This window comes from Lontra canadensis, unplaced genomic scaffold, assembly GCF_010015895.1.
Source record: "Lontra canadensis isolate GAN:19392208 unplaced genomic scaffold, GSC_riverotter_1.0 scaffold31, whole genome shotgun sequence".
Lineage (NCBI taxonomy): Eukaryota > Metazoa > Chordata > Mammalia > Carnivora > Mustelidae > Lontra > Lontra canadensis.
In genome coordinates, this window is record NW_022631025.1 from 1,619,889 (window position 1) to 1,646,586 (window position 26,698).

Here is a 26,698-nt window from a genome sequence, read left to right on the forward strand (position 1 = left end):
GTGTCCCCCAAAGCCCCTGGGAAGCCCTAATCCCCCAATGTGAGGGTGTTCAGAGAGGGGGCCTGTGAGCCTCCGGAGCCCTCTCTGCACTCCATGGGACGCGGTCGGGGGAGCAGATCCTTACCGCACACCGACCAGCTGGCACTCCGACCTCCAGAGCTGGAGGGAGAGGGTGCGGCGGCTACTCTGCTCTGGGGCCTTGCCCCGTGGTGTCTGCTGCGGCCAGAGCCCGCTGACGAGGGTGCTGGACCACACGCCCTCAAGGAGCAACAGCCTGGGTGTGTGAGCGGCTCCCGCTCCAGCCCACTGCAGTCCTCCTGGCCCTGGCCTGCCTCGTGCTGCCTGAGGGGCTTTGCCGAGGGCCCCCACCCTGGCTCCCTGGCCCCTTGCTGACCGGGAGCTGGAAGGACACGGGGCAGAGGGCAGCAGCCCCTTTCACTCAGGCACAGCTGAGCTATGGAGAACGACCACAGAGAGAGGAGAGAAGTATTTTAAATGCACATGTGGATGGCCAGGTCCGTCCTCCAGTGACCGTCCCTGACTTAGTACCGGCTAGGAGGGAAGGGCACTGCCATGGAGGGTGTCCTTTGCTGGAGCCCCAAAGCAATGAGAATTTAAACAAGAGTCTCCAACCTGAGTCAGAGATGAACGATGGCACAAAGTAGGGGCCAGTGAAGGACTTGCAGGGAGACTGCACGCACAGAACCCCAGGGCGGGGGCATGGGGCCTGGTCACCTGGCGGTCTGGGCCCACAGACGCTGGTGGTGGTGGAAGCGGAGTGCTAAGGGCTGGACCTCCGTCCTCAGAGAGGCTGGGCCTCTTCCTGTGCGAGGGGACAGTGTGCCAGGTCGTGTTAAGACATGTCTGCACACCTGGGGGTCTGCTGGCTGCGTGCTGGTCAGTCCGGAGCTTCTGGCTCCGGGATGTAGGCTCCGACCCCATGGGCCTGTCCGTTGTTAGGTAAGGGAGTCCGGCTTCCCTGAAATCCAGACCTATAGTTTTTCCCAGCATTTTTAATAAAAAACATTGACGCCAACAGGCTGATCACACAGGTGGGAGCAGGGCAGGGGGCGTGCGGCCCTGCAGCCCGCGGCCCCCAGAGGCCTAGGAACAGCCACACTTCCGTACATGGCCAACGCCAAGCCTGTCGTCCCCTGGGAAGATGCAGTCATTTCCATTGACGGCTCTCCTCCGGGCCGACCCCTCGTTCACACGGCCCCCGACCTCCCCTGGCCCTGCGGGCCATTTGCACCCCAGCTCGTGCTCCCTGGCTTGACGGGGTGTCTGTCCGCTGAAGGCGGGCCCACAGCCTCCCCAGGCCCGTGAGCCCTCTGCACCCCGCATGCGTTCTCCCCCACCCCCCGATGGGCAGCAGGAGGCACAGCCACCCTCCGCGGCAGGGTGTGGTGTTCAGCTCGGGCGAGCTGGAGGGCGGGAGGTGACGCCGGCCGCCATTCCTGCCGCTCACAAGTCCTTCCCTGCCATGCGTCCCCACAGACACGTCTCGTCTCTGACGTTCCTCCCGGGGTGCGCGCAGGCACGGAAGCACCTAGGCCATCCTCGGGCGGGCCCTTCCCCATCATGTCACCTGTCATCAAGCTCGGTTTCAGTGTCCCTGTACAAAGCTTTCCTGTTCTTTACGCTTCGGGGTGTTGGGCTCCCTGGTTGGGCCAGAAGGGATGCCCAAGCCTGAGATCACCCCTGCCTGGTGTGAGTGCAGAATGGCCATTAGTTTGATGCTGAAATCCCACACGTGGCTTCTGGTCACTCACCGTTGGCCTCCTGCCCCGGGTCTGCCCTGTGACCCCGGAGCCATCGGCACCTCACCGCCGAGCGGACTGCGGCTCCTCAACCCCACGTGGCTCTCGAGGCGCCGGCGTTTAGCCCTGGGACCTGCAGGGCCGTGCACCTTCTCCTCCCTCCCCCCACGCCCCCGACAGCACGTCTGGGCAACGGGGCAGCACGCAGCTGCTGCGAGCGCGGAAATTCAGACGTTTCCTGACACTCTTTCTTATCTGATTGCAGGATTTGACGTCCTTTAAATTTCTGGGGAGAAGCGAGGATGGCAAGGGCAGGTGCCCCTTTGACCCCGCACAGAGCTACACGTCTGTCATGGTTGGTGAGTCCTTCCCCCAGGTTAGCGCGGCTCCCTCCATCTGCTTCCATGTTCCCTGTCCTCACAGAAGGCACCCGGGCCTCTCCGCAGACCCCCACGTGAGTGTTTGAACTCATTGTGCAAAAGGGTGACCGGCCACCCCCCGGGGCCACAAGTCAAGTTTGCAGGAGGGAGTTATTTTAGGGGCTCATGAGATGCAAATCAGGCATCTCTAGTTGACGGCGTGCACGCCCCTGTTGAGGGAGGTCCCTGAGGTGCCGCAGCCTCAGGCCAGGAGCCCCGTGCGCCCACCATTATGTCTGTCACTTCCCCGGGGGCAGGGTCACCTGGTGTTAGCACCCCAAGCCCCGAAAAGGACCTTTCACATGGAGCACACGATTGTCCTGGTCTCGGAAATGCAAGGGAAGGCTCCAGAAGCAGCAGCCCCATGCGCCCAGGAGCAGGGCCGTGGTCTGTCCCCTCCCTGGGGGGCGGGGTGCCCAAGCCCAGCTGTGACAGGAGCACTGCCGCTGACCCCCTTTCCTCTTTCGTCCGGGGCCGCTCAAGACGGGGAGCTGTATTCCGGGACCTCCTACAATTTTCTGGGAAGCGAGCCCATCATCTCCCGAAACTCGTCCCACAGCCCTCTGAGGACGGAGTATGCGATACCGTGGCTGAATGGTGAGACGCAGGTGCCCCTGCCGCGGGGCTCTGAGTCTCCCCGAGGGCGCTTGGTTCCCTGCCCCACCCCCCGGCTCATGGTGGCTCCCACACGGGGAGCTTCTGGAGCCGCTGGGACTCCCAGCTCAGTCCTTCCCTGTGGAGCCCATGCTGCTTTGAGGCCACCTTCCCCTCCCTGAAGACGGATGCAGTCACCGTCCTTCAGGATGTGAAGGCCTGATGGTCCCTGCTGACCCGGGCTGACCGGGCCACTCCCCTTGGGACGACGTTTGCCCAGCGGGTTCCTGCAGCTCCTGTGGGCACTGGCCAGCGGGCTGTGGCCTTTAAGTCCCCCGGGCTCCTGGACGCGGGGAGTCTGGGGGAGCCGGGACCGCGGGCTGCTCCGCTGCTGTGGGCGGGGGGCGCTAGGCACCTGGATCTGCTGGCCGGGGGTCTGAGCGCCGTTCTCCATGGGTCCCGGGGCTGGGATGCTGTCCGTTCTCACAGGCCCCGCGGGAGGGACACGACACACGCCCCCTCCTGCGTCGCTTGGGGGTGGTGCCCAGCCCGGCTGAGCAGAGGGGTGACCCCATGTCTGTCGCTTGCAGAACCAAGCTTCGTCTTCGCTGATGTGATGCGAGAGCGTCCAGACGGCATGGACAGCGGGGATGACCGTGTCTACTTCTTCTTCACCGAGGTGTCCGTGGAGTACGAGTTTGTGTTCAAGCTGATGATCCCGCGGGTGGCGCGGGTGTGCAAGGTGAGCCCAGGCCCTGTGCCCCCGCCGGCTCCCCTGCCCCAGGGCGCTCCCGTGCCTGGAGGCCTCGCCGCCTGGCCAGGCTTGAAGCTTCCTTTGGAATGTCGGTCTGCCCACCACCTTGCCTTCATGCCGCAGACGGGTGTGGACGGGCTGCCACAGGCTCAGCCTGCCCTGGGGAAGCCTGGGGGGTCCCCCTGCAGACCCCAGGAGTGTCAGCAGGCCTGTGTCTGAAACACCATCCCCAGACGTCCCAGGTTATAGGAAGTTGGTTTTCGTTCACTGTGTGAGCTTGAGCCTGTGGAAACTGGGATTTCGGCGTTCCAACGTGCAGTCGGGGGCTGTTTCTCACGTCCGACGTAAATACGCTCCACTCCGCGGTCTCCAGCGTCCAGATTGCTGTGTTTCAGGGCTGTCTCCCAAGCAGGTCACGTCAAGCGTGTCTGCGTCGTCCCCTGGGGCCAGCTCACTAAAATATGTTTATGGAGGATCCCGCAAAGTCCTTTGAGATGACCTGGTCCTGTGCAAGGAGGACGGAGGCCCATGGGAGCCCCTGGTCAGCAGCCCGCTCCAGGGGTCCGCAGTGCGAGGCCGGCGGGGCATCTGCTGCTGTGAGGCGCATGCGTGGGGACCACCTGTGGGTCCGGCTGCGGCAAGGCCACTGCCGACAGGCCTCTCTGGGTTTCATGCTCAGATGGGAGAGGATGACACGGTGGCCGCCGGCGTGTGCGGCCCGGGGTCAGCGCGGTTTCGGTCCCTCCGGGTGGAGCTGCCCTTGCCCACCACGCACGTCCTTCTGGTTTCAGGGGGACCAGGGCGGCCTGCGGACCTTGCAGAAGAAGTGGACATCCTTCCTGAAGGCCCGGCTGATCTGCTCGCGGCCGGACAGCAACCTCGTCTTCAACGTGCTGCAGGACGTCTTCGTGCTCCGGGCGGAGGGCCTGAAGGAGCCGGTCATCTACGGGGTCTTCACCCCGCAGCTGTGAGTGCGCCGGCCCGGGCAGGGGGACGCCGTCGGCGGGCCCACCGCCCGCGTGGTCACGCCGTCCCCTGCTCCCCAGGAACAACGTGGGGCTGTCGGCCGTGTGCGCCTACAACCTGTCCGCCGCGGAGGAGGTCTTCTCGCGCGGGAAGTACATGCAGAGCACCACGGTGGAGCAGTCCCACACCAAGTGGGTGCGCTACAACGGCGCGGTGCCCACGCCCAGGCCCGGGGCGGTGAGTGGGGCGGGGCCGGAGTGGGCGGGGCCGGAGCGCGGTGGGGCGGGGCCGGAGCGCGGTGGGGCGGGGCCGGAGCGGGGCCGGCGAGCAGGCGCCCCTTCCGAGCCCGGGAAGTCGGTCTGTTTGATCTCGTGCTTCCCGCACACAAACGCAGTGTTTGTCAAGGACCTGTGCTCCCCACCCGTGAACAGGAGTCATGTTTTTGGTTTTGTTTTTTTCCTAAAATTGGTGAATCTGTGTAGAAGCCGGTGTGGCTGCTGGGCCGGTTGGACCGCCCCGCCCCGCCGGCTCCGGCCTCCTCCTCCCTCCGCCCGTCAGCCGACCTCGGTCAGACCCTCGCACGGGCTGCAAGACCCGTGGAGAGCCGGGGACAGAGGAGTCCCGCCCGCGCTGACCGTCGTGCGCTTGGAACTGGGCCGGGTTCAGTACTTTTCTGGGTGTCAGGAGCTTGATGCGTTTCTGGATTACGGACAGGGACAGATGACTCAGATGTGTGTCGCCAGCAGAACCGCGGCTGGCGGCCTTTCCCACCAGCGGCAGAGCTGTGCCTTCCGACCGCTAGGCAAGGCGGCCTGTCCGTCCGCTGGGGCGAGGAGCCCGCGGGCGCGTGTTTAAGCCTGGGGCAGTGTGTGCGCGCGGACCAGCCGCTCTCCTCCCTGCAGTGCATCAACCGCGAGGCGCGGGCGGCCAACTTCTCCAGCTCCCTCAGCCTGCCGGACAAGACCCTGCAGTTCGTCAAGGACCACCCCCTGATGGACGGCTCTGTGACCCCGATAGACAACAGGCCCAGGCTCATCCGAAGCGACGTGAACTACACACAGCTCGTGGTGGACCGGACCTGGGCTCTGGATGGGACCCCCTACGACGTCATGTTTGTGGGCACAGGTGGGTCCCGCCCTCAGGGTCAGGACCCCAGCAGATCCGGCTCATCCTTGCTGCGGGGGCCCCCGCACCTCCCCACAGTGCCCACGGTGCTCACAGTGCTTTACGGAAGAGTCTCCGGCACTGGCGTCTGAGGTCTGCGACCACGCAAGTCCTGGTCCCTGTCAGGGGCGCAGGTGTGGTAGGTTGAGGCTCGCACAAGGGGAGTCCACATGCTGCCCATGGGGCCAGCTGAGCCTGTCCCGACCTGCCGTGAGAGCCCATTCAGGGAGAGGACTAGTGGCCGGGCCCAGCGGCAGCTGGTGGGCCCCACCTCGGCCCTGGGGGCGTTCTAGCATGCTCTGAGCCAGGTTCGGGGGGTCCTGCCCTCGCCTGCCTGGGACCCCGCAAGGGATGGCACCCCAGAGGGCCAGAGGAGCCTGGGAGCCACCGCTGCGCCTACCTGCCGGCACCATCTCACTGCACTGACGTCCACTGGAGTCAGCGATGGTTTTTCAGAAAACCCTGAGGCTGACCCAGGCTCACGAGGCCGCGGTGCGTTAGCTACTGGTCTTTCCTTTCCCACTTCCAGAGCGCAAAGAGCACCGGTTTCTACGTGTCCCATCGAGGCAGAGTTGAGAGTTAGAGCAGGGACCATTTGCTCCATGGCCGATGGCAGGGCCGGCTCTGTCCTGCCCTCCCAGGCACGTCTCTGACCTCTAGCTTTGCCCTTGCAGACCAGGGCACCCTGCACAAAGCAGTTAGCCTGGAGAACGAGGCCCACATCATAGAGGAGACACGGCTCTTCCAGGACCTCGAGCCCGTGCAGACGCTGCTGCTGAATTCTCAGAAGGTAGAGTGGCTGGGCGGGCAGCCCCACACGTCCGCGTCACCGGCCAGGCCGGGCCGGCACCCACCTGTCTGGTCCAGAGGGCCTGACCTCCAGGCTCTTACAGAAGGTCCTGGGAACCCTGGGCTTTGGGATGGGTGGAAAGTGAACCGAGTGATGGGATGGTCGCCTCGGGTTGGCGGAGCCTCACCGTGTCCCTGGGGCCCCCAGTGGGGGCGTGGGGGCATCCTGGCTCAGGGAAACACTCCCGCGCCCCGGGCTGGACGGGGTCAGCGCCTGTCGGCAGGTGAGCGGTCGGTGTCAGAGCCGGCTCTGAGCCGTGGTGGTGGTGCCCGCGCGGCCCCTTCTCCTGCGTCAGGTCGAGGTCGGGGTCCGGATCTGGTTCGCCCTCCCGCAGAAGCTAGGAGTGGGTGTCTGAGGCTTCGGGGGCCGCAGTGTCCGTGCGCTGGCCGCACTCGGGCAGTGCCTTCGTTACGGGCCCCAAGCTCCAGAGCTCACCTAACTTCCGAGGGTCACAGAATAGCGTGCTTTTGACTTTTTTTCTCTGCCATTAAGAGCGTGAAATCTGGTATGAGCTGGGGAGTAGCACAGAAACAGCCAAGGGGCTGGATTGGCTCCGCAGGCCGCCCGCTGCCATCTGTCCCCAGGCCTGGGACACGGGCCTCCCGCTTTCCTACAGGGCTGGGGGGCGCAGGAGGGGCAGAGCAGGCCTGGTCCAGGACCGTGAGCACATGAGCCCAGCAGGCCAGTCCTGCCTTAGTCTCTTGGTGTACCTGGGGGACAGCAGACCCTGTGAGTGGCCCAGCCCTGCGGCCAAAGGCCTCACCTCTCCGTGCGGGCGTCCCCGTGCTGTGAGCCCCAGCCCGAGGGGCTGCCCGCGTGCCTGTTCCGTGAGCTGCAGAGCTGGGCCCGGCCTGGCCCCATGTGTGCAGCCTGGCTCCGCCGGGCCTGCTTTAGAGGGCGTTGCTCACCTGCTGAGGCCTCCCAGTTTGACCCAGAATGCTCCCGAGCCTCCTCGCTGGGTGCGGACAGTGTCCCACTGCAGGAGGGGGTCTGACAGACCCTCCGTGTGTCCCTGTAGCCTGCGCTCCGGTGGGGACAGTAGGAAGCAAGGGGCCTGGCCGCCAGGCAGGAGACGAGGGAAGCAGCCAACTTCTCGGGCACCCACGGGTCCCCTTCATGGTGAGCTTAACGTCCTTGCATCTGGTGTCCCGACTCCCGTCACAGGGTCCCGTCCCCTCCCAGCCACTGCTGTGTGTGCCTTCTGTCTCGGCGTCTGAGGGGTAGATGACCCTACAGCCTAGGCGAGCTTCCAGCGGCAGGTGCCTCCCCTGCTCCCACCCCATCCCCGGCTTTGCTGTGGAAACAGGAAGCGGGCAGCCCTCCCGCCCGCCCCGGGGCATGTTGCTCACAGGCAGCGGTCCAGACCCTGAGGCCTCCAGGTTGTCCGAAGCCTCAGAGCAAAGGCTGGGCTCCCCGGGGCAGGTGCGGGGAGACCACGGCTCCTCCGCAGTGGCGTGCAGACAGTCGGGCTTCTGGGCGCGAGGGCAGTCGTCCCGTGAGAGGGATGAGGGGTGGGGAAGGTGGTTATGGCTCAGCACGTGCTCACCTGCCTGTGGCCAGGACTTGGTCATGTGCCCGTGCCCAGGGGGCAGGCCACACAGGGAGCCGTTGGGGGCCATGTGTCTGTCCTCACGGGGGCCCCTGCACTGGGCCTAGACCAGTGGGAAGGCAGCGTGCATGCCCGGACCCCCACGCCTTCTCCCAGGGTGGGCGGGCTCGGGGGGCTTGGAATGGTGGGTGTGCAGCCACGGCAGCAGGAAGTGGATGTCAGGGCAAAAAAGCGCCCCCCCACCCCCGCCGCCAGCCGAGTTTAGGCTCTTGCGGGCAGTCAGGCGGGTCTTGGCAGTAGGAAGCCAGCGGGCGGCCACCACTGTGGGAACAGAGAGGCTGGGCCATGCTGCCCGAGGACACGCGCATTCTTTCGTGGTTTATTGATGTGAAGACGTGTGGATCAGTTACCCTTTCTACCATTCACACGTGCACAGCGCAGCAGCATTACCATTTCCAGAACCTTCTCAGCTTCCCAAACGGAAACCCTTTCCCCACTGAGCACTAACCCAGCCCCTGGCACCCACCATTCACGTTCTGTCTCTGGGATTTGAGGACCCCGGGGACCACATGTAAGTGGGATCAGTATTTGTTGTCCTGTGACTGGCTTAGCTCACTGAGCGATGTCCTCGAGGGTCAGCTGTGCAGCATGTGACAGGATTTCCTTCCTCTTCCAGGAGGAGCGCTCCGCAGTTCGCACACGCACATCCTGGGTCCCGCCATCTGCGGGCGGGCGCGCAGGCCGCCTCCAGCCTGGGCTGCCCTGAGCGGGGTGCACGGACATCGGAGTCCTGCTTTCGGGTCATGTGGAAATAGGTGGCAGATGTGCTGTCTGGTCCCCTCCGAGCCAGGCGGCGGGCTGCATCCGCGTGTTAGGGGCGTTCTTTGCAGACCTCCTTCAGCTCCAGACCCCACCACAGGTCGGACGAGGCTGTCTACACCATGACTTAGCTGGGAGGGCCTGAGCCCTGGACTCCCAGGGCCATGGGGACCCATGAGGGCCAGGGCACGAGCGCGCGCACCAGACCTCACACCTGGTCAGGTGGTTTTTCTATCCTTTTAAACACCTTTTATTATGCAGCAGTGTGAGGTCCACAGAGGTGTTGGGATGAGGGGCGGGGACCCTGGGCCTTCTTTCCATGTGGAGGGGCTCCGTGGGCACAGCGCCCACGGGACCCCAGACGTCTGGTCGTCCCCCCCACCCCCACGCCAGTCCGAACAATCATCTGCTCCACTTCCGGAGCCTCGCTTGGCCTGGGACGCCTCACTCCTCAGCCCCTGTGGCCGGGGCCAGTCCCCATCGGTCTTTGTCTTGGTGGCACGGTTAACTACAGAGAACTGGCCCGCGTTCTGCGGACCACTGCGGTCTCCTCGTGCTTGGACGGGGCTGAGGGTCTGGGACGCTGCTGGCTGGGGCGCATGGGCCTATGTTCAGCCTGTGGTGCCTGATGCTTGCTTGTGCGGAGACCTCAAGGCTGCTGTGTTGTTCCTCCGGCCCCCAGACTCGTGCACCTGCCGGCGATCGCGGCCCCAGCAGGTGTTTTCCTGCCCCTTCTCTCGGTATCGGGTACTTGGTGGCTGTGCTTTATGGGAGCCCAGCCCTAGGGAGGGGATGTATGCGGAGATGGGAGCCCACAGCCCCCAGGGTCCCTCGAAGTTGCCCGCTCGGCCCTCCCGGAAGCCCTCAGCTGTGAGCCACGTGACTCCTGGACCGTGATCTAGTGTGGCATCCTCGGTCCTCCCAGCAGGCACGTGGCTTCATCTGCCCGGTCCCTGCCGATAGGGAGGGGCTGGCCCTGGGCCTGCAGCTTGTTATCACAGGATGGTCGGCTGCAGAGGGGACCTCCTTCCAGCTGTGCCTGTGCAGAGCGGGGGTGGGGAGGGTCACAGGCTAGGAAACGGAGGCCGGCCTCAGGAACAGGAGCACCAGCCAGACTCGGTCTCCCCAGGGGAGGGCTGTGCCCCATCTGGGTCTGAAACTGAATTCTGTTAAGCTCGCAAATCCCAGGGTTAACCAAAAGATGGGGTGCTGGGTGGGGGTCGCGGGGAGGAGAGTGTAGACGCAAGTGCGGAATTGCAGTCCTTCGGCCGTGGCTGCCTGTCAGGCAGCGTCCCTGTGCGGGAGCCCCATCCCCAAGGCATGGAGAGCGGTCAGCCTTGCCCTGAGCCGGGCTCTCCGCCGCACGGTCTGCTGGCCTCGCCGTCCGCGTGCTCCTCCCTCGCAAACCTGGACATGACAGCGCCTGGCACGTCCTTGGTCCCACATGCTGGGATCCTGCACGCTCCCCTGCCACTGGGCACCTTTCCTGGCCCCGCCAGGTTGGGACCCGCTCAAGCCGTCGGCGCACGGCTGCTCAGGCTGGGCAGGCCTGACTTGGGGCTCCGAGTTGTGCCGTTTGATCTCTGACGGGTGGTGGGGCGGGGAGTGCGCGGCTGGAGGGGCTCTGTGCACAGAGGGAGACCTGCATCCACGCAGGTCCCTGGATGAGAGGAAGAGGGCGCGGGGGCCCGGAGGGCGGAGTCCATGAGTGGACGCGGCTGGGAGACCCCACGATGCCCGCCTGCTCATGGTTCTGGAGGCTCCTCGATGAGCAGATGCACGCACACACGCCCTAGAAAAGCCCTGGTGGTGCGCCTGGATGGCCGCCCCCTCACCTGCCTGCCCCCTCTCACCCCCGCAGGGCAGCAAGTTCATCTACGCGGGCTCCAGCTCGGGCGTGGTGCAGGCCCCCGTGGCCTTCTGCGAGAAGCACGCCACCTGCGAGGACTGCGTGCTGGCCCGGGACCCGTACTGTGCCTGGAGCCCGGCCGGCCAGGCCTGCGTGGCCCTGCACCCGGACAGCCGCAGCAGGTACCAGGGGACGCAGCAAGCCGGCTCACCCGCCGGTGGGGTAGGCGCGTGCATGACCGACTGCACGCGTGCCCACGTGTGACCGTGCCTGCTTGTGTTGCAGGGATCTGATCCAGCGCATGAGCGGAGACACATCTGGCTGCCCGAGTAAGTGGGTCCCTGTCGCTGCGCTGCTCCCAGGCACCGGGCATCATCGGGCCGCAGTGCTGTACTGCTGGGCCATCTTGTACCTCGTGTTCCCCCTTCTGTCCCCAGAACGGAGGGCGAGTATCCATGAGGATACTGGGACTGGCCCGCCTTCCCTTTGACTTGCAGAAAAGGGTGTTTGAAGCCACATAGCGGGTCTTTTCCTAGAAAGACATGTGTTGTCCAACCCAGGACATCAGCTCTCGAGACGCTGCTCTCCTCCGCGTAGCTCGGGGCTGCTTCAACGGCCCAGACAACCTGGCAGTGGAAGGGAGGGAGGCGAGAGCAGAGTCCTCAGCCCCTCTGCGAGGCCACCGCCGGGTCAGGCTCATCCCTGTGTCCCCTGGAAGGCAGTCGCGCTCCTGTCCCTGACCCAATGGCTGTCATCAGCTGGGGCAGCTTCAGGAAGGGGCACTGGGCACACCAGGAGGCCGCAAGCCCTGCAGCCACCGGCCACGCGCGTGGTGTGCGACTTCGGGTGCGGCCACTCGGCCTCCCAGGAAACCAGGGCTCCAGACGTCATCCCGGCCGCCCGGTGGCCTCCGGGTGCCGTGTCCCACTGGGCTGCCACCGGGGCTCGTCGTTGCCGTTCTGTCACGCGTGTCTTTATCTCCTTAGTCGTCCTGGAAGATCCCGTGTTGCTCCGTGGGTGAAAAGCTTGTGTCCTCGTGCGTGTTAACCTGTTTGTAAAAGGAGGGAGGCGGCCAGCGGGCTGTTGACACTGTGCACGTTTATTTTGATGTTCCAGATCAAACTAAAGGAAGTTTGCGGCAGCATTTTTTCAAGCACGGCGGCACGGCAGAGCTGAAATGCTCCCCGAAGTCCAACCTGGCCCGGGTGGTGTGGACGTTCCAGAACAACGAGCTCAAGGCCGAGGGCCCCAAGTATGGCCTGGTGGGCAGGAAGGACTTGCTGGTCTTCAACCTGTCGGAGGGAGACAGCGGGGTGTACCGGTGCCTGTCGGAGGAGAGGCTCCGGAACACGACGGTGCTGCAGGTGGCGGCCAGGCACGCTCTGGAGGTCAGGGTGCTCCCGCGGACCCCTGCGGCCTCCACCGCACCGGCCACCCACGCTGAAGGGGACAGGACCCCCCTCAGAGTGTCAACGGAGCCCACCCCGGGCCCCCCAGCCCAGACGCCGGCGGTGCTGGGCCCCGCACAGGGGGCCGTGGCCCCGCCGCCCAGCCCCGCGCCCAGCAGCGCGTCGTGCAAACCCAAGACCGTGGTGAACACGGTGCCGCAGGTGCACTCGGAGAAGACCGTGTATCTCAAGTCCGGCGACAACCGCCCGCTCATGGTCCTCTTCCTGCTCTGCTTCCTGCTCTGCCTCGGCCTCCTCTCCTACAACTGCTACAAGGGCTACCTGCCCGGCCAGTGCCTCAAGTTCCGCTCCGCCGTGCTGCTGGCCAAGAAGCAGCCCGCGGCCGACTTCTCCGAGTTCGAGCAGAGCGTGAAGGAGACGCTGGTGGAGCAGGGCAGCTCCTCCCAGCAGAACGGGGCGCAGCCGCGGCCGGCCCTGGACACCGGCTACGAGACGGAGCAGGACACCACGGCCAGCAGGGCGCCCACCGACAGGGAGGACTCGCAGCGGCTTGACGACCTCCCCGGCCGGGACAGGCCCTTCGACGTCAAGTGTGAGCTCAAGTACGCCGACTCGGATGCGGACGTGGACTGAGGCGGCTGTGCGGAGGCCCCCGGTCGGCGTCGCGTGCCCGGCCCGGGGTGGTGTGGGGAGCCCGTGTCTGTGCACCTGCTTCTGTGTCTCTTCCCTCGGGTTGAGCTTGTGAGTTGGTTTCTTTGTCCTTTTGGAAAGCGGAGAGCATCGCGCCGGCCTCCTGTGGTGGGCCATGGGCAGGGAGGGGACCGCGGGCTGCGGTGGTGGCTCCCCTTGGCCCCAGCTCTCCGCGGCCCTTCGCGCCTCCGGTGCCCCCCAGCCCCCGCCCCAGAGCAGCAGCCACTGAAAGATTGTTTCCTTCCAGATTGGAAACGACATTTTGTTTATCAGATTGGTAACTTAGCGCCTGTTGTCCAGATTGGCACGAACCTTTCCTTCCATGGGATTATCTTATAGCGTTTTACTTTTTCTGTGTTGGGTCGTTTGTTTTTTAAGTCACTAAAGCAGATGTTTTAATGTTTAGAAGACGTACATCTTCCAGCTTCGGTTGCGAGGACAGGCTCCAGCTTACGTTGCTTATGATTCTCAGGGATAAACCTGCTTTGGCTAATGCATTCCTTCTGCTTCCAGACACATGGACAAAACCATCTCTTGAGCACACCAGTATTTTTTCTTTTTTCTTTAACTTTATTCCTTGAGGGAAGCGTCCTACTCAGAGATTTTCTTTCTGTACTTTTTTTTTCTGTTTAAATTCTTTCGAAGAAGAGAGGCCAGTGGGTGGCTGTCCGATGAGCCTGGCGGGGTCCCCAGGATCAAAGGAGACGCCCGGCCCAGGGCCGAGGGGGTGCGTGTCTTGCCATCGGATGCTCACAGCTGCTGCTCGAAAACTCCTGTGCGGACGGACAGACAGACCTCCGCTGGGGCGCCATCTGCCATCTGCGCGGCTTCTGTAACTGTCGGCTCCTGCGCACGGCCGCTCCCCACGGGACGCCCCGCTCCACTGACCAGAGCCTGGCCCCACCTGTGCGTGAGCTGGGCGGCGGCGGCCGGACAGGCCTGTCTCAACACACTCTGCGGAGCCGCAGGGCGGCCCACGTGGCTGGCGCGGTCTGTCACGGCACGCACGGGAAGGACGGTTTGGCCGTGATGCCGTCTCGGTGCACCTGCTGCTGCGTGCGCGGAGGCGGCGGCGCACTTGCCGGGTGGGGAGCAGCACACGGATTTCTGTGCCTGCGTGGACAATGTCCTCTTCAGCATGAGACTCAACCGTTTTGGTGTAAACATTTGTGTTTTATAAGATTTACTTTGTTTTTATTTTTCTACTTTGAATTGTATACATTTGAAAAATAACCGAATAAACAAGAACCTTCTATCCTTGACGTGGGCCTGTGACTTGCCGCGGCCGCCGGGAGGCCCCCGCCCGTCCCTCCCACCCGTGGGGCGCTGACCAGGGGCAGGTCTCCGGACCGCCCGGGGCCCGCCCTTCTCCGGTGCTTTGCTTCCTTCCTCTGGTGTGCGGTGGGATCCTGACGACGCCCGCCTCAGCGGCCTCTTTTCTGTCCTCTGTCTCGCAGCCTCGTCTGTGCCCTTCCCTCCTCCGGGGTCCTCCTCCCTGTCCTGTCGGGGCCCTGGCTCCGCTTCCTCTCCCCGAAGCCCCCGGCCGGCCTCCGCCTCGGGGTCTGACAGCGGCCCGCCCGTCACCTTGCTGCCGCCCCTCCTCAGCGACCAGGCCCAGCACGTGCGTGCCCCGGGGACCTTCCAGCTCCTCTGTCAGGCCACAGGTAAGCAGGGCGCCGGGCTGGGTGGGGTGGGCAGTGTCGGCCCGCAGCCCCTCCTGCGACAGGGGCTAGTGGCTTTTTTGAGGACCAGTGTTCCCTGCCGGGGGCTTCACGGCCATGGATTCGGTCGCGAGTGCCCAGCTCTGCCTCCGAGCCTCCAGGCCACCCACAGGCGGGCTGCGCCGGGCCCCAAGACCTCGGTTAGCTGCTCAGCCGTTCGTGGGGCTGTGTGAGTGCCGCCCGTTCAGGGCTCGGTCTCTGTGGCCGGAGAAGTTAACTCCAGAGCCTGCAGAAGGGGCGCTGTGACTTGGGTGGTGATGCTGACACGGGACAGCTTGAGAGCCTGGTGGCCCGGGAGATGTTGGGAGGGGCCGCTGCACGGCCGTGGTCTGGCCAAGCCGCTGGCCAGGGCCCCTTCCTCCATGCCCAGAGGGGACGACTAGAGCACAGGAGGAGGACAGGCACAGGCGGTTTCTGTTGGAGATTTTAAACTGCGAGAAGCCACTCGGGCTGTGGAGCCGGCTCCGAGCGGTGGCGTGCCCCGTGGGGGTCGCGGACTGCCTGCGCGGCTGCAGGGGAAGTGGCCTGTGTGTGGCACGCTGTGGAGAAACCTTTGGGGTCAGGTCTGTGTGGTCCTGGGTCGCCTGCTCCATGCCTGGCCTTGGTTTGTGCTGGGCCCCCGTGTGGCTCCGGGGCCTGGCGATTTCCCTTGCGGCCTCCCCGGGCAGGACATCGTCCCTGTCACAGGGAAAGCGTGTGGTCATACAACCCACAGGGGCAGGAGGGTCATGTGTCCGGGAGTCAAACGCTCTTACACGTGGCTTCTCAGGCACCCGTCCGCAGGTGTGCACGTGCAGCAGTGCTGTCCCTGCGACTGGGGGACAGAGACCACCGTCAGCCAGAGCAGGAACCACACTGGGCTTCAACAGGGACCCAGCACGGGCCGTTAGTGGTGGAGCTGCAGGCAGCCGGGGAGAAGGGGTGGGATCCCGCTCACAGCGCCAGCAGGATGCACCTCTGCTGGGGGCCAAGGATGGGGACCGTGGCTGGTGGCGTTGTGGCCCGGGGCAGAAGTGGGCAGCGTGGAGGGGCAGCGTGGAGGGGCAGCGCTCGGGATGGACTGAGCGGAGGGCCCATGGCCCCCGCCCTCCTCCCATGCTCAATTCCCAGGGACACTGGCCCACCTAGAACCTCCCATTGTTCCAGTGTGGCCCCATCTGAGGCTGGGAGGTGGCCCAGGAAGGACCAATCTTTCCCAAGGAGCCCGCATGTGCTGTTCCACCCAAGGGAGAGGGCCCCGCATTTGCCCAGAGCGGGCTCAGTACACACCCCGCACACGGTGCACACACGCCACAGTGGGGCTCCCGGAGGCAGGCATGAGTGCCGTGGCCCCGAGGGAGGCCGCCCCGCCGCGCAGTGGTGACTGAGAAGTGGGTGCTGGAGAGCACTGGCGGGGAGCGGCCACATCCCGGTGCCCTCACCCCACCCTCCAGAACCCTCACCTGAGCGCCCAGCAGGCAAAGCCAGGAGGCGGCCCTTGGGGGAGGACCCAGCCAACGTGGAGGCGCTCGCGTCCACACTGGGAGACCACTGTTGCCAGAGCAGCCCAGCAGGCGGAGGCCCCCCGCAGTCCTCGCCCTGAGGCCAGCCTGCCAGCCTCATTGACTACACGGGGACATCTGGGTTTCTCTTCCCCTAAGCCCCGGCCACGAGCCGGGGCTGGCCCACCGTGCAAGTGGTGGTCCAAGTATGTGGTGTTCTAAAGGACAGCGACTCGGGAGTCACGGAGGGTACCACAGCTTAAGGCCTTTTCAAGCTGCCGCTCTGGCCGCAGGCCCGGGGCCACCACAGGGCTGTCCCTATTAAACCACTTCACAGAGCCTGGGGCCGTGACCCAACCCAGGCCAGGTGGCCAGCCTGTGACAGGCGTGGCTCGTCGCCCAGTGATTCTCAGGGCTTCTCTGCCCACCCTCTTCCCTCCGTCTCCTGATCTGCCCCGCGGGTGTGTGCGTGTGTCCGGGTGTGCAAGCCACGCCCCGGTGGCGGGCTGTGGGTTGTGCTCAGCGGCCGCGCCTCCGTTCCCAGGCCCGAGCGTGCCGGGGGCGAGTCCGGCTTCCAGGAACGTCCACGCTGCCGCCTGCCCCGCGGTGAGCCGTGCGCGTGCACCTGCGGTCGGGAAGACACTGGCAAGTCGAGGAAACGGGTCCTGGGCCGGAGCGATGGAAGTCGGCGTGTGGCCGTGTTTCAGACTTTTCAAGAATGACGACCCCGTGGCCCTCGTGGCAGGAGTCGGGACAAGCGGTCGTCCGTAGCTGTGTTAGGGCGCGTACAGACGGACACGGGGACGGTAGCGAGGGACCCGTACGTGTCCGCCTTCCTGCACGTGCAGACCACGCCGCGCCCGCAGGCCGGAGCTCCGGGCTCTCCTTTCCAAGGAAAGCCAAGCTGTGTGCCCCAGGGGCCGCCGCATCCGCGGGACTGTGCTTCCCGCTCATTTAGGCCTCGTCCCCTCTAAAGCTAAGAACAGAACCGCTGCACTACAGGTGACGCTTGGCTGTTTGGGGTTTTGATGGCCCTGTATGTTTTAACCGTGACGTTGGACACCCGAGTCCCTGCAGCCCCCGGGTGCCGCGGGGGCCGCAGAAGGTGCGCGGCCGAAATATCCTGTGAGCGCCCGTGGTGGCTGTTGGTGCTGGCGTGACTCAGGGCGGGGGCTCGGGAAAGGCCAAGGCTGGGCTGTGGGGGTAGCCGACTCGCGAGCGGGTCGCCTCCCAGGAGGGCACAGACCCCTCCATGGGTGGGCAAGGCTGACCGGTCTCCTTGTGGGGTCTCGATCCTCAGCGGGTTCCGCGGGGCGCTCTTGCTGAAGCTGCTCTCCCTTCTGCTGGGCTCGTCCTCGTGCGCGGTCATCGGTCCCAAGCACCTGGCACCCCGTGAGGCTGTGCACCCGAGCCGGCGACCACCCCCCTCCCCACGATGGGGTCTGGAAAGCGCGTTTAGCCACACGCGCCTCCAGGGATTAGGACCTGCGCGTTCTGGGGCCACTATTCAGCCAACCGCAGGGCACTGGCCGCTTCAAGGAGGAAGGCTGACGCAACTGGGGAGGTGAGGACCCCCCACCCCGGCAGCGTCCCGACTTCTGCGCAGCTGTGAACTTGGCCACGCCGGACAGCGTCCGGCCCCCGGAGGCCCGGTGTGAGCACCGCCCCCGGGTGCAGCCAGGAGCCGGTGGGAGGCCACAGCGGCAGGCTGGCCCCAGGGTCAGGGTAGACCACAGGCATGGGGATGCCAAGTGGGGACGCCTGTCACAAATGTGGCCCGGGAACTTGGGAGTGGACCCCATCACACTCCCCTCCAACTCGGGGCTCTCAGGCCTGCTTCCAGAATCCTCCCTTGGTGAGAAGCCACTGCTCTGAGGGGCTCTGGTTTTGTTACACAGGCTGAGGGGCTGGGGGGGCAGGCTGGAGCCAATGGCCCCTGCACCTCGTTGACCCCGCGGTAGGTACTGGAACCTGAGGCCAGGGGCACCGTCCTAGGGCCCAGAAGAGATGCCGCATGCCCAGGGCACGAGGGCGTGGCCTTGCGGGGTTGCACGAGGCCCCCGGGGTAGGGGGGTACGGCCTGCTGTCTGGGCCTGATAGTGGGGTGCGGACCTTGCTAATGGGTTTAACGGTCACTTTGCCTCCTTGTTCTTCCCTGCATTCGGAAGGAGCTGCAGAGTTTTAAACAGAGTAAGTAAAACAGAAGCTCCCCTTTAACGTTTTTAAAGCTTTCTTGGGGCTGAGCACGCGCTTGAAGCTCTGACGACGAAGCTTTTCAGGACCGAGCGGCACGTCGTCTGTGCTCAGCCCGGGCCCCGCAGTGTGGTCAGCTGAATGCTTCGCTCCTTCGGGTCCCGGCTCAGGGTGAGGAATCGGCGCCAGCTCAGGCCACCCCAGTTCTTTGTCCGAGTTGACCGTGAGAACCTTCCGGAAGCTCCTGCGACGCATCCTGGTGGCTCCAGCCCTGGGAGGATCCCGCGCACGGCGGCACGGGGCAGTCGGGGGCGAGCGGGAGCCCGGGCTCTTGGGAACGGACACGGACCACCTCCCTTCCCGATCACGGTGCCTCATGGGAATCCCTGTCCAGACCTGCATCCGCGGCCGGGCGGGCTGGCGTGCGGCGGCCCAGCAGCCACAGTAGGGGCGCCGGCACGGGCGTGCCATGGGTGCTACACATATGCGGTCCTCGACGGAGGACAGAACGCTGAGGGAAAACAAGGTACAGCAACGGGCTGAAGTCCCGGAAGCCCACACAGAAAACGAGAGAAGCCACTGTGTCCCCGCGGCCGATGTGGCCAGGCAGCTGCTGTGTGAACCACTTCTGAGCGAAGCCTTCCAGAATTTCCTTGACGGCCTCGGCATGTTTCTTTCCTCAAAGTGCCTTGTTCTCACGGCAAAACCAGTATTTGCTGTTGTGGGTCTGGGACTCCAGGCAAGCGTAAAGAGCGGGATCGCAGCGCCTCGCCGTGCGCCACCCACAGGCAGCTGCCAGCAGCGCGACGGCCCGTGGAGGCCTTTTCTCCGGGCGCCTACACGTCTGTGCGCGCATGCACACACTGATGCGTAACTGTCTCCTGTGACACGATGGCATTTCCCTGGGGTACGGTCTCAGACGTGACTCGCAGATGACAACACGGGTGTCCGTCACATCGGGTCTGTGACCCTCGTCATTCGTCTCCAACGTCTTACGGACACAGCTCTGCGGGCCCGGCCCGGCCGCGCTCTCATCCCGGCCTCGGGGCTCGTCCCCGGGCTGTGTGGTCCGCGTCTGACTTTCCCTCGGGAGGAAGCTCCTCGAACATGCTGAGCGCGGTGCCTCGCGGGCGAGGGTGGGGCGGGGCCACGCCAGTCACGCAGGAATCGCGGGAAGGCAGTCCTGGAGCTCTTCCTCCTCAAGCCAGCCGTGGCCAACACCGCCCCATGCCATGCAACCTGCTCCCGCACCGCAGCTTTGTGTCCTGGGTGCAGCCGCTGGGCTGCAGGTTCCTGCTGGGCTCGGGGAACTACAGCCACAGACGGCGTCCATCCTCTGCCCGGCGTCCTCCACGACACCGCCGCTTATGTCGTCCCCAGCTTGGGGGAGCGGCTGGGTAGAATCCTGCTTCACGAAATGGATTCTCAGGCACGACCGGATCTGGGTTGGCACCCAGCCCGGCTGCTGGTGCCACCCACACCTGGCACAAGTGTGGGGGAGAGGACAGCAGAGAGAGGGGCCTTCAGTCTCGCTCGGCACCCCGGCACCCATCCTGCCCCCCGGGTTGGCTGGACCCCCCCCTTCAGTGCTGGGGAGAGCAGGGGTGGCCCCACTCTGCCTTTTGGTCACAGGTGGGGGTAGCAAGGTCCGGTGAGATGTCTCTGTGTCCCCAGGTCCTGCAGACATTCACTTCATCTGGGAGAAGAACGGCCGTGAGCTGGAAACGTGTGTCCCCACGCAGAGCCACGCGCTGCTCGACGGCAGGACCCACGCGCTCAGCTGGTTGCGGGACACCGTCAGCGAGAGCGCCGAGTACCGCTGCTCCATCCTCTCCTCCGCAGGCAACAGGACCTCCAGCGTGCGGGTCACCGTCATGAGACACGGTGAGTGGTGTCCCTCCGCGTCCACACCCCCAGTCACACACCCACCCCGCGCACACGCCTGCCAGGTTGCACTCCGGGTTTCCGTTGGGCGGTGCTGGGAAGGCCGCGTTCTGAGAGCCCAAAGGCCCCAGCTCTGGCTTCACACGGAGAGGACCGGGCGGGGTGCACAGTGCTGGCCCAAAAGGTCTCGCGTGCCCCGTGGAGGTTTGCCCCATGTCTCCGCAGGCTCTGCATGTGGCTTTCCCAGACCCCCATCCACATGATCCACACTCATGCCACAGTGTCTCCAGGCCTGGCCAGGCCCATGGCACCAGGAAGCCTGCCCTTTCCTTTCCTCCAAGAGATCCTCTGCTCCACTTTATGTCCCGTGCTCTTTCTGGAACTCTCCTGCCAAACGTGGGACCGCCTGGCATGGTGTGGAGCAAGGAGGGGCCCCGGAGCCACAGGTTGCTTCCAGACAGCCTTGGAGGCCTGTCCTGGCGCCGAGCGTCTCGGGGAGGGTGTGCCTGTTCCCCTGCTGCTAGCCTAGGGCGCCGCGCTCCCCGGTCTGCTCTGGCCCCGCCGGCGCCTCCGCTTCCAGCTTCCAGGTTTTGTGCTCCCCTCCTGTTTCCAGTCCGTCCTCAACAGTTTCCATCGATGCTTAGGAGATGCTGGAAAGGCCCCCATCCTTCTGGTGAGAGTTTGGGGAGAGAAAACTGCAAATTTCTGCCCCGCCCACAACCTGGTCCTCCCATTTCCGTTAAGTACCCCCGCCCCGCCACCGTCCGGACACTCGGACTCCTCACGTAAGCCTGACTCACAAGCCACGAGGTGTCCTGCAGAAACCGCGAGACCGGCACTGGCGGCACAGTCGCGAGGGCCCCCGAGGTGATCCTGCTCCCCCGACCCCTGCCCCGCGGTCACCAGCGCACCGGTGTGGGAGCAGCAGGACCTAACGCGAGCGCGGGCCGGTGTACCCGCTGCACAGACGCGACGGGGGGCAGGGACGCCGGCCGGGACAGCCCAGTCTCTGCCCGTCTGCCGAGCCCGCGGTGTCTCCTGAAGCTGTGGGGCCTGGAGAACGCGGGGCTCCTTGCAGGGTGGGAGCCGAAGTCCCTCCAGATGCCCTTGGGGTGAAGGACCCACGAAGACGCCTCTGCAGCGCTTGCCCCGGCCCTGCCAGTTCTGCTCACAGAAGGAGCTCTGCTCTGTATCTCGGGGCGCAGGTCCCTGGCACCCGTTTCTGAAATTAGCAGCAGGAGTCGCGGGCCTGATCAGGGACGCGGTCTGGTAACTGCAGCACCTGGGCTCGTGCCGCCCCGAGAGCGCCGCGCAGAACTGGCTTCCGAACCCTCAGCTCAAGCTGCCGCGGCAGCCACGTGGAGCAGGTAGCAGCCGAGCGCGCCACAGCACCAGCCTGCTGCGCCGCGGACTCCCCGGCCTCACTCGGGACAGGCCTCCCAGGGGAGGTGGCACCAGCCCCAGGACGGGGGGCACTAGCCCCTCTCTTGCCTGCGAGACGAGGACAGGGCCGGCGTGACCGTGGGGACCAGCCACTCCTGGGGCCGCTGGCCTGAGGAAGCCCCCACAGCCAGGAAGGCAGGCTTGGAGGCATGAACGCCTCGCCCGAAACCCGGCTGTCGGACGGCCTCAGCGGACAGCATGGACCCAAGAGCCACCAGGGCCAGTGAGGCTGACACCCGGCATCGCCCACCCCTTGTCTTGCAGAGGCGACCCACCAGGAGCAGTGGACCAGAGAGCTCGCGGCCTGGAGGGCTGTGGCCGGGGAGCATGACCGCGTGATGCAGAGCTGGAGGAAGGCGTGGGTACGTGGCCGCGCTGAGAGCGGGCAGGGGCCGGCAGGGCGGGCCCACAGAGCTGTTCTGCCTTCAGGAACCTTCGGGCTCTGAACTCCAGGCAGATCCCCAGGGAGTGTCAGCACGGTGGGGCGAGGAGGGCCTCTTCTGGAGACTCCAGTTGGGGGGCACGTGTGGCGGCAGGGCCACAGGCTCTCGCTGAGCCCGCAGGGAGTCCTGTCCAGGCACCCAGGGGCGGCAGGACAGGCGGCCCCCAGGCCCGGGAGTCGGCCGGGCAGGCGCCCTGGAGCTCCACGGCAGGCTTCCACCGTCCTGGCCGCAGTGGCCACCTACAGCCTCTCCTTGTTGCCGACACGGGCTCAGGTTCTCTGACCAATGCCTTTGAACTCAGCCCGCACAGGACACCCTCCCCAAAGGCCACCTCCTGCGTCTTGGGGGGAGGGCCTCTGTTCTGCCAGGAATTCAAAGGGGCCTGCATTGTTCTTTCAGGAAAACTGTGACAAGGACAACTTATAGACCGCAGTTGAGCCCGCTGCCCCTTGCCACGCCGCCCCCGGAGAGGCCCCAGGACAGTGAGCTGTCACCTGGCCTGCTGAGATGGGGTTCACCTCAACCGCCGAGACAGCAGCCAAAACTTTAAAGACTTAGTTGCTCGCAAGGGACAGGAGAGGCTGTCTGGCGGACACAGGACACCAGGACCGTTAAGCTACAGATTCGATGCCAGACAGCGGCGTGCATGATGGCTCCTCTTCCAGAAACGCCGCTGCTGTGCTCCCCGGCTGTTCCTCCCTGCCCACACAACAGCCCCGTCCCCAGCCTGCCGCTGCTCCCACCTTCACTGAGCTCCCACGTGCCAGGGACAGGCCCAGTGAGACCAATGGAAGCAACTGGCCTGACACCTTGAGTGACAGGAGCTACCCCCCCCCAGGAGCTCCGGGCACTGAGGGCTCCGCGGGCTTCGGCACACGGCTCCTCCGAGTATGTTCTGTGCGTGCCCTGAGCTGGCGTGCCCCGTGCCGGAGCCACGGGGGAGCCTCTGCTGACGGGGCTACACCCTGTGCGGGACCCGAAGGCCTGACGCTGCACAGCCCAGACCCTGGTCACCTTCTGCTAATGAAATGACGGTAACCCGCAGCCAGTCCACCCCTCCCAGAACCTCCCTGCACCCCCCGCACACGGACGATTACAGCCTGTGTCCGGACCCCCCGCCCCCGATTCGGAGGCCGAGGACCCCTGAGAGCGCACCTGTCTCCACCGGCTTGCAGCGGGGACCGGCTTGCGGCGGGGTCCGCCTGCCCACCCCGCCCCCGGGCCCGCACGCAGGCGCCGCCCACTCAGCGAGGTGTGCGCGCGTCCGGGCTCCCCTGGGACGGGCTCAGAGGCCTGGGCCCTTCCGGGGGCAGCTCTCCGCGGCCGGGAGACTCGCCCCGGGTCTGGACGTGGGGGATGCCTCACGCCAACACCTCAATGAGACGCGTGCCCCCAGCCTAGCGCGGTGGGGGGTGGGGGTCTGGTTGGACCCGAGCTTAGGCGTCTGGGTTGTCTGCACTGCTGAGAAAATAAACGGGAATAAACGCAGTGAGCAGAGCATGTGCTTGGGAGGTGCGGCCCCGAGGGCACAGGCCAGTGCGGCCCCAGCAGCTGCAGCCTCTGCCACCAGAGGGACGCAGTGGCCAGGCCAACCCCAGCAGTAAGTCCCCCGCGAAGCACCATGTGGCCCCGACACGGCACTCACACTGCCCCGCTGGGCTCATGTGCACCCCTGGGCCCTGCTGCCAGTTCAAAACGTCCCGCTCTCCTTGTAGATGAACTTGAGGACTTTCCTGTCATCTCTCTCAAACCTCCCGCAGGGGACGGGGCACCTGCTGGCGCAGGAAGGCGAGAGAGCCCTGCCCCTTGGGGGAGAAGCTGCGGTGTCACACGGCTCCCGCAGGCCACTCACCTCTGACAAACCACGCCCGACGCCACCGAGGTCCCCTAACAGTGCGCTCAAGGCCAACGAGCCCCGCGGCTCGCCCCACGCGCACCGGGCGGCAAAGCTCTGCTCTGTCCTGCCCCTGCCCCGTCATGACACCAGGTCGCATGGGGCTGAGGCAGCAGCCCCCCCAGCAAACCTCGTCCCCTTAAACGCCGTGCCTGAGGGGCCACACCCGGACTCAGGACGTGCCCACAAGCCTAAGACCGCGGGCTGATCAAATCATCGCTCTTTATTCAAAATAAATAAACCCTTTTACCTACAGCAAAACATGAAAGCAAACTTCTATCCCACTGGCCTCCACGACAGAAGCCACATTCAGAATACATTCGTTTAGAAAAAAAAGAAAACGCCCGTAGATCAGCGAGACAAATCCCGAAACGTCAACATACATTGGTTCTTTGAAAAATAGAAGCAAAAAGGAACAATTCATGTCAAAAGGTCACAGGTTAGAGAAGTGATTTTCCTCGAGGCTCATTTTAGCAGACCCTCTAAACATCCCCCCATTTCCAGTCAAAAAGCCGGGTCCCGAGAGCGGCGCCCCCCCCCCACGGACACGGCTCAGCTCTTCTGCGGGGTGGGGGGCGTCTGCACAGCAGAGAACTCGGGGCGCCACGCCTTCCAGCTGTTCCCAGACTGCATAGCTCAGACCCAAAGCTGCCTCTCGGGCAAGGCTCCCCCAGCACGCCCGGGGCCCGGGGTCCCGGGACACGCCTCCTGGATTCACCTCCCGACTCAAAAGCCACACAGCACAGCAGGTCCGCGGAGGCCTGAGAAGAGAGGGGCCCCCGAGTCTCTCAGGCCCCCCTTCCTTACCGCACGCGACACACAACGCGCTACAAACTCAGGTTCCGCATCTGCGAGGTTGAAGCCTCCAGCTCCAGCGCGCAGCGACTGTACGCCTCCAGGTGTCGCCTCCAGATTTCCACTACAAACCACAAAGGGGCACAGCTGAGGGACACGCGGGGACAGCTGGGGCCGTCTCTGCTGCCCGGGCGGAAGCGGCTGCCCAGGGGAGCCCAGGTCCCTACAGGAGCCTGGGGAGGACCTCCGCCCCCACCCCGTCACCCCCGCTGTTTGTGTCTGAGAGCCTCCCGCCAGGGGCCCACAGGGCTCGAGGCCACGCTCTGCAGGCGCCATGTGACCTGAGGTGTGAGCCCAGCTGGGACCGACCCGGCCTTCTGCCGCCTGTCCGTCCAGGGGGACGCGGAGCCCGAGGACGCGCAGTCCCCCGCCCTGCCCAGCACTCACCGTAGCGCGGCTCTTCTCTCCCGGCCACGGGAGCCGCGGGGCTGTCCTGTGCCGAGCCGCCGGGAGCCGGGGGGCCGGGCTCCCCAGCCAGCTCGTGGCTCACGCTCTCCAGCATGGTCTTGTACGCCTGCCGGGCGGCCGTCGTCAGCTCCACCATCCTGTGGAACTGGTCCTGCGGCAGACGGGGCGCACGGATGACTCCCCTGACCCCAGAGGACGCGGGTCCCCGCCCACCGGGGAGCGGGGGTGAAGCAGGGGGACCCCAGCAAGGGTACTGCCTGCCAGCGCAAGCACAGAGCCGCCCCCGAGTGGCCCTGCGGGGGACACTGCACGCGTGCCCACGGCTCCCGGCCCGGCCCCGAGCTCACCTGCGCCCCGTCGTAGCTGAAGATGCCCACGGCGCTGACGGGCACGGCCTTGTTCAGACTGCGCCCCAGCGCTTTGCGGTTGAGCGCGAACACGAACGGGACGCTCTGCTCACAGGCGTGGTCGATGATGGTGTGCAGCGTGTCGTCCAGCCCGCCTGGTCAGGGACAGGGCAGCGACGGGGGATGCGTCACACGCAGCCTGGCGCAGTCCTGGCCACAAAGGGATTCCACCTCCACAGGGCGACACCCGCGTGGGCCGTGCCCGCAACCAGTTCAAGGCCGCCCCCGCAGGCGCAGCGCTCCCAGAAGAGACGCAGAGACGCGTCCTCCGCCAAAGAAAACACCTGGCCTTACGTGGGGCACGGGAAGGTCTTCGCCTTCTCGCAGGGTCCCCGCTCCCGATCCCAACATGGGGACGGGCACACAGAACACCCAGCAAACCTCAGACGCCGGCAGGGGCCAGGCCTCCCCATCTCCATGTCAGGCGCCCCCAAGCCTCAGGGACCCCCGAGCTCCAACCAGAGGGCTGTGCGCTGCCACCTCCCACGCGCTCTTCCATTTGCTAGAGGCTCCCGGGACGCACCGCAGGGAAGCACAGCCCCGTGTCTGCCTAGTCCTTTAAGGCCATGACCGGGAACTGCCATCCCCAGCCAGAGCAGAGGGGCACGGGGCGGGGGCGGGGTGGGGAAGGCCCCGCGCACCCACTAGCAGGCGCCCCACAGCAGGCAGGCCGCAGCACAGGCCGCTGGCGGACTCCACCTCCGGCCCCTCCCCTCCCTGGAGGCCCAGGCCGGGGAGGGGACCAAGCTCTGGCCCGGCCCCCAGTTACTTGGCTGACCCTCCTGGCAGCCAGCCCCTGCCTTGGGCGGCTCCGAAGGTCACCTTCGTTACATAACACCGCTGGGGAGTTATCAGCACTATTCCAAGGTGTGAGCCACAAGCCAAGCACAAAACCCGAACAGGAAGAACTGTACTTCGGTCACCGAACGGCCGCGGGCGTTTGCTGCAAGGCCAGGATGGCTCCCAGGGAGTAATCAGAACTGCACTGTGCACCGGGCCCCTGGCTAACTGCCTGGGAGCAGGAGCTCCTGGGTGTGCACAGGACCCACCAAGGGAGAGGCCCTGCCCACACGGATGGGACCCTGGGGCACGGAAAGGTCACCGAGTACAGTACACGCCAGGGCCCAGCGGCAGACTCCCCGCCCT

At 65.5% G+C, this 26,698-nt stretch overlaps 2 protein-coding genes across 2 annotated transcripts in view; one reads left to right on the plus strand and one right to left on the minus strand.

Annotated features, from left to right (window-relative positions):
- SEMA4D (semaphorin 4D) overlaps positions 1–22,806 on the plus strand; it is an 83,420-nt gene extending 60,614 nt beyond the window's left edge. Inside the window, exons 7-19 of the mRNA XM_032866417.1 lie at positions 2,026–2,119; positions 2,663–2,776; positions 3,364–3,515; positions 4,319–4,494; positions 4,574–4,730; positions 5,396–5,618; positions 6,332–6,447; positions 10,737–10,906; positions 11,010–11,053; positions 14,281–14,487; positions 19,893–20,102; positions 21,810–21,907; positions 22,388–22,806. Coding sequence (XP_032722308.1) covers positions 2,026–2,119; positions 2,663–2,776; positions 3,364–3,515; positions 4,319–4,494; positions 4,574–4,730; positions 5,396–5,618; positions 6,332–6,447; positions 10,737–10,906; positions 11,010–11,053; positions 14,281–14,487; positions 19,893–20,102; positions 21,810–21,907; positions 22,388–22,414 — 1,788 coding nt within the window. The 3' untranslated portion in view covers positions 22,415–22,806. The remainder of the gene's footprint in view (positions 1–2,025; positions 2,120–2,662; positions 2,777–3,363; positions 3,516–4,318; positions 4,495–4,573; positions 4,731–5,395; positions 5,619–6,331; positions 6,448–10,736; positions 10,907–11,009; positions 11,054–14,280; positions 14,488–19,892; positions 20,103–21,809; positions 21,908–22,387) is intronic.
- Positions 22,807–24,569: 1,763 nt separating this feature from the next.
- Positions 24,570–26,698, minus strand: part of SECISBP2 (SECIS binding protein 2) — a 46,641-nt gene continuing 44,512 nt past the window's right edge. The window contains exons 15-17 of the mRNA XM_032866418.1: positions 25,493–25,647; positions 25,125–25,296; positions 24,570–24,801 (exon numbers count right to left, since the gene is read on the minus strand). Of these exons, the coding sequence (XP_032722309.1) occupies positions 24,710–24,801; positions 25,125–25,296; positions 25,493–25,647 (419 nt within the window). The 3' untranslated portion in view covers positions 24,570–24,709. The remainder of the gene's footprint in view (positions 24,802–25,124; positions 25,297–25,492; positions 25,648–26,698) is intronic.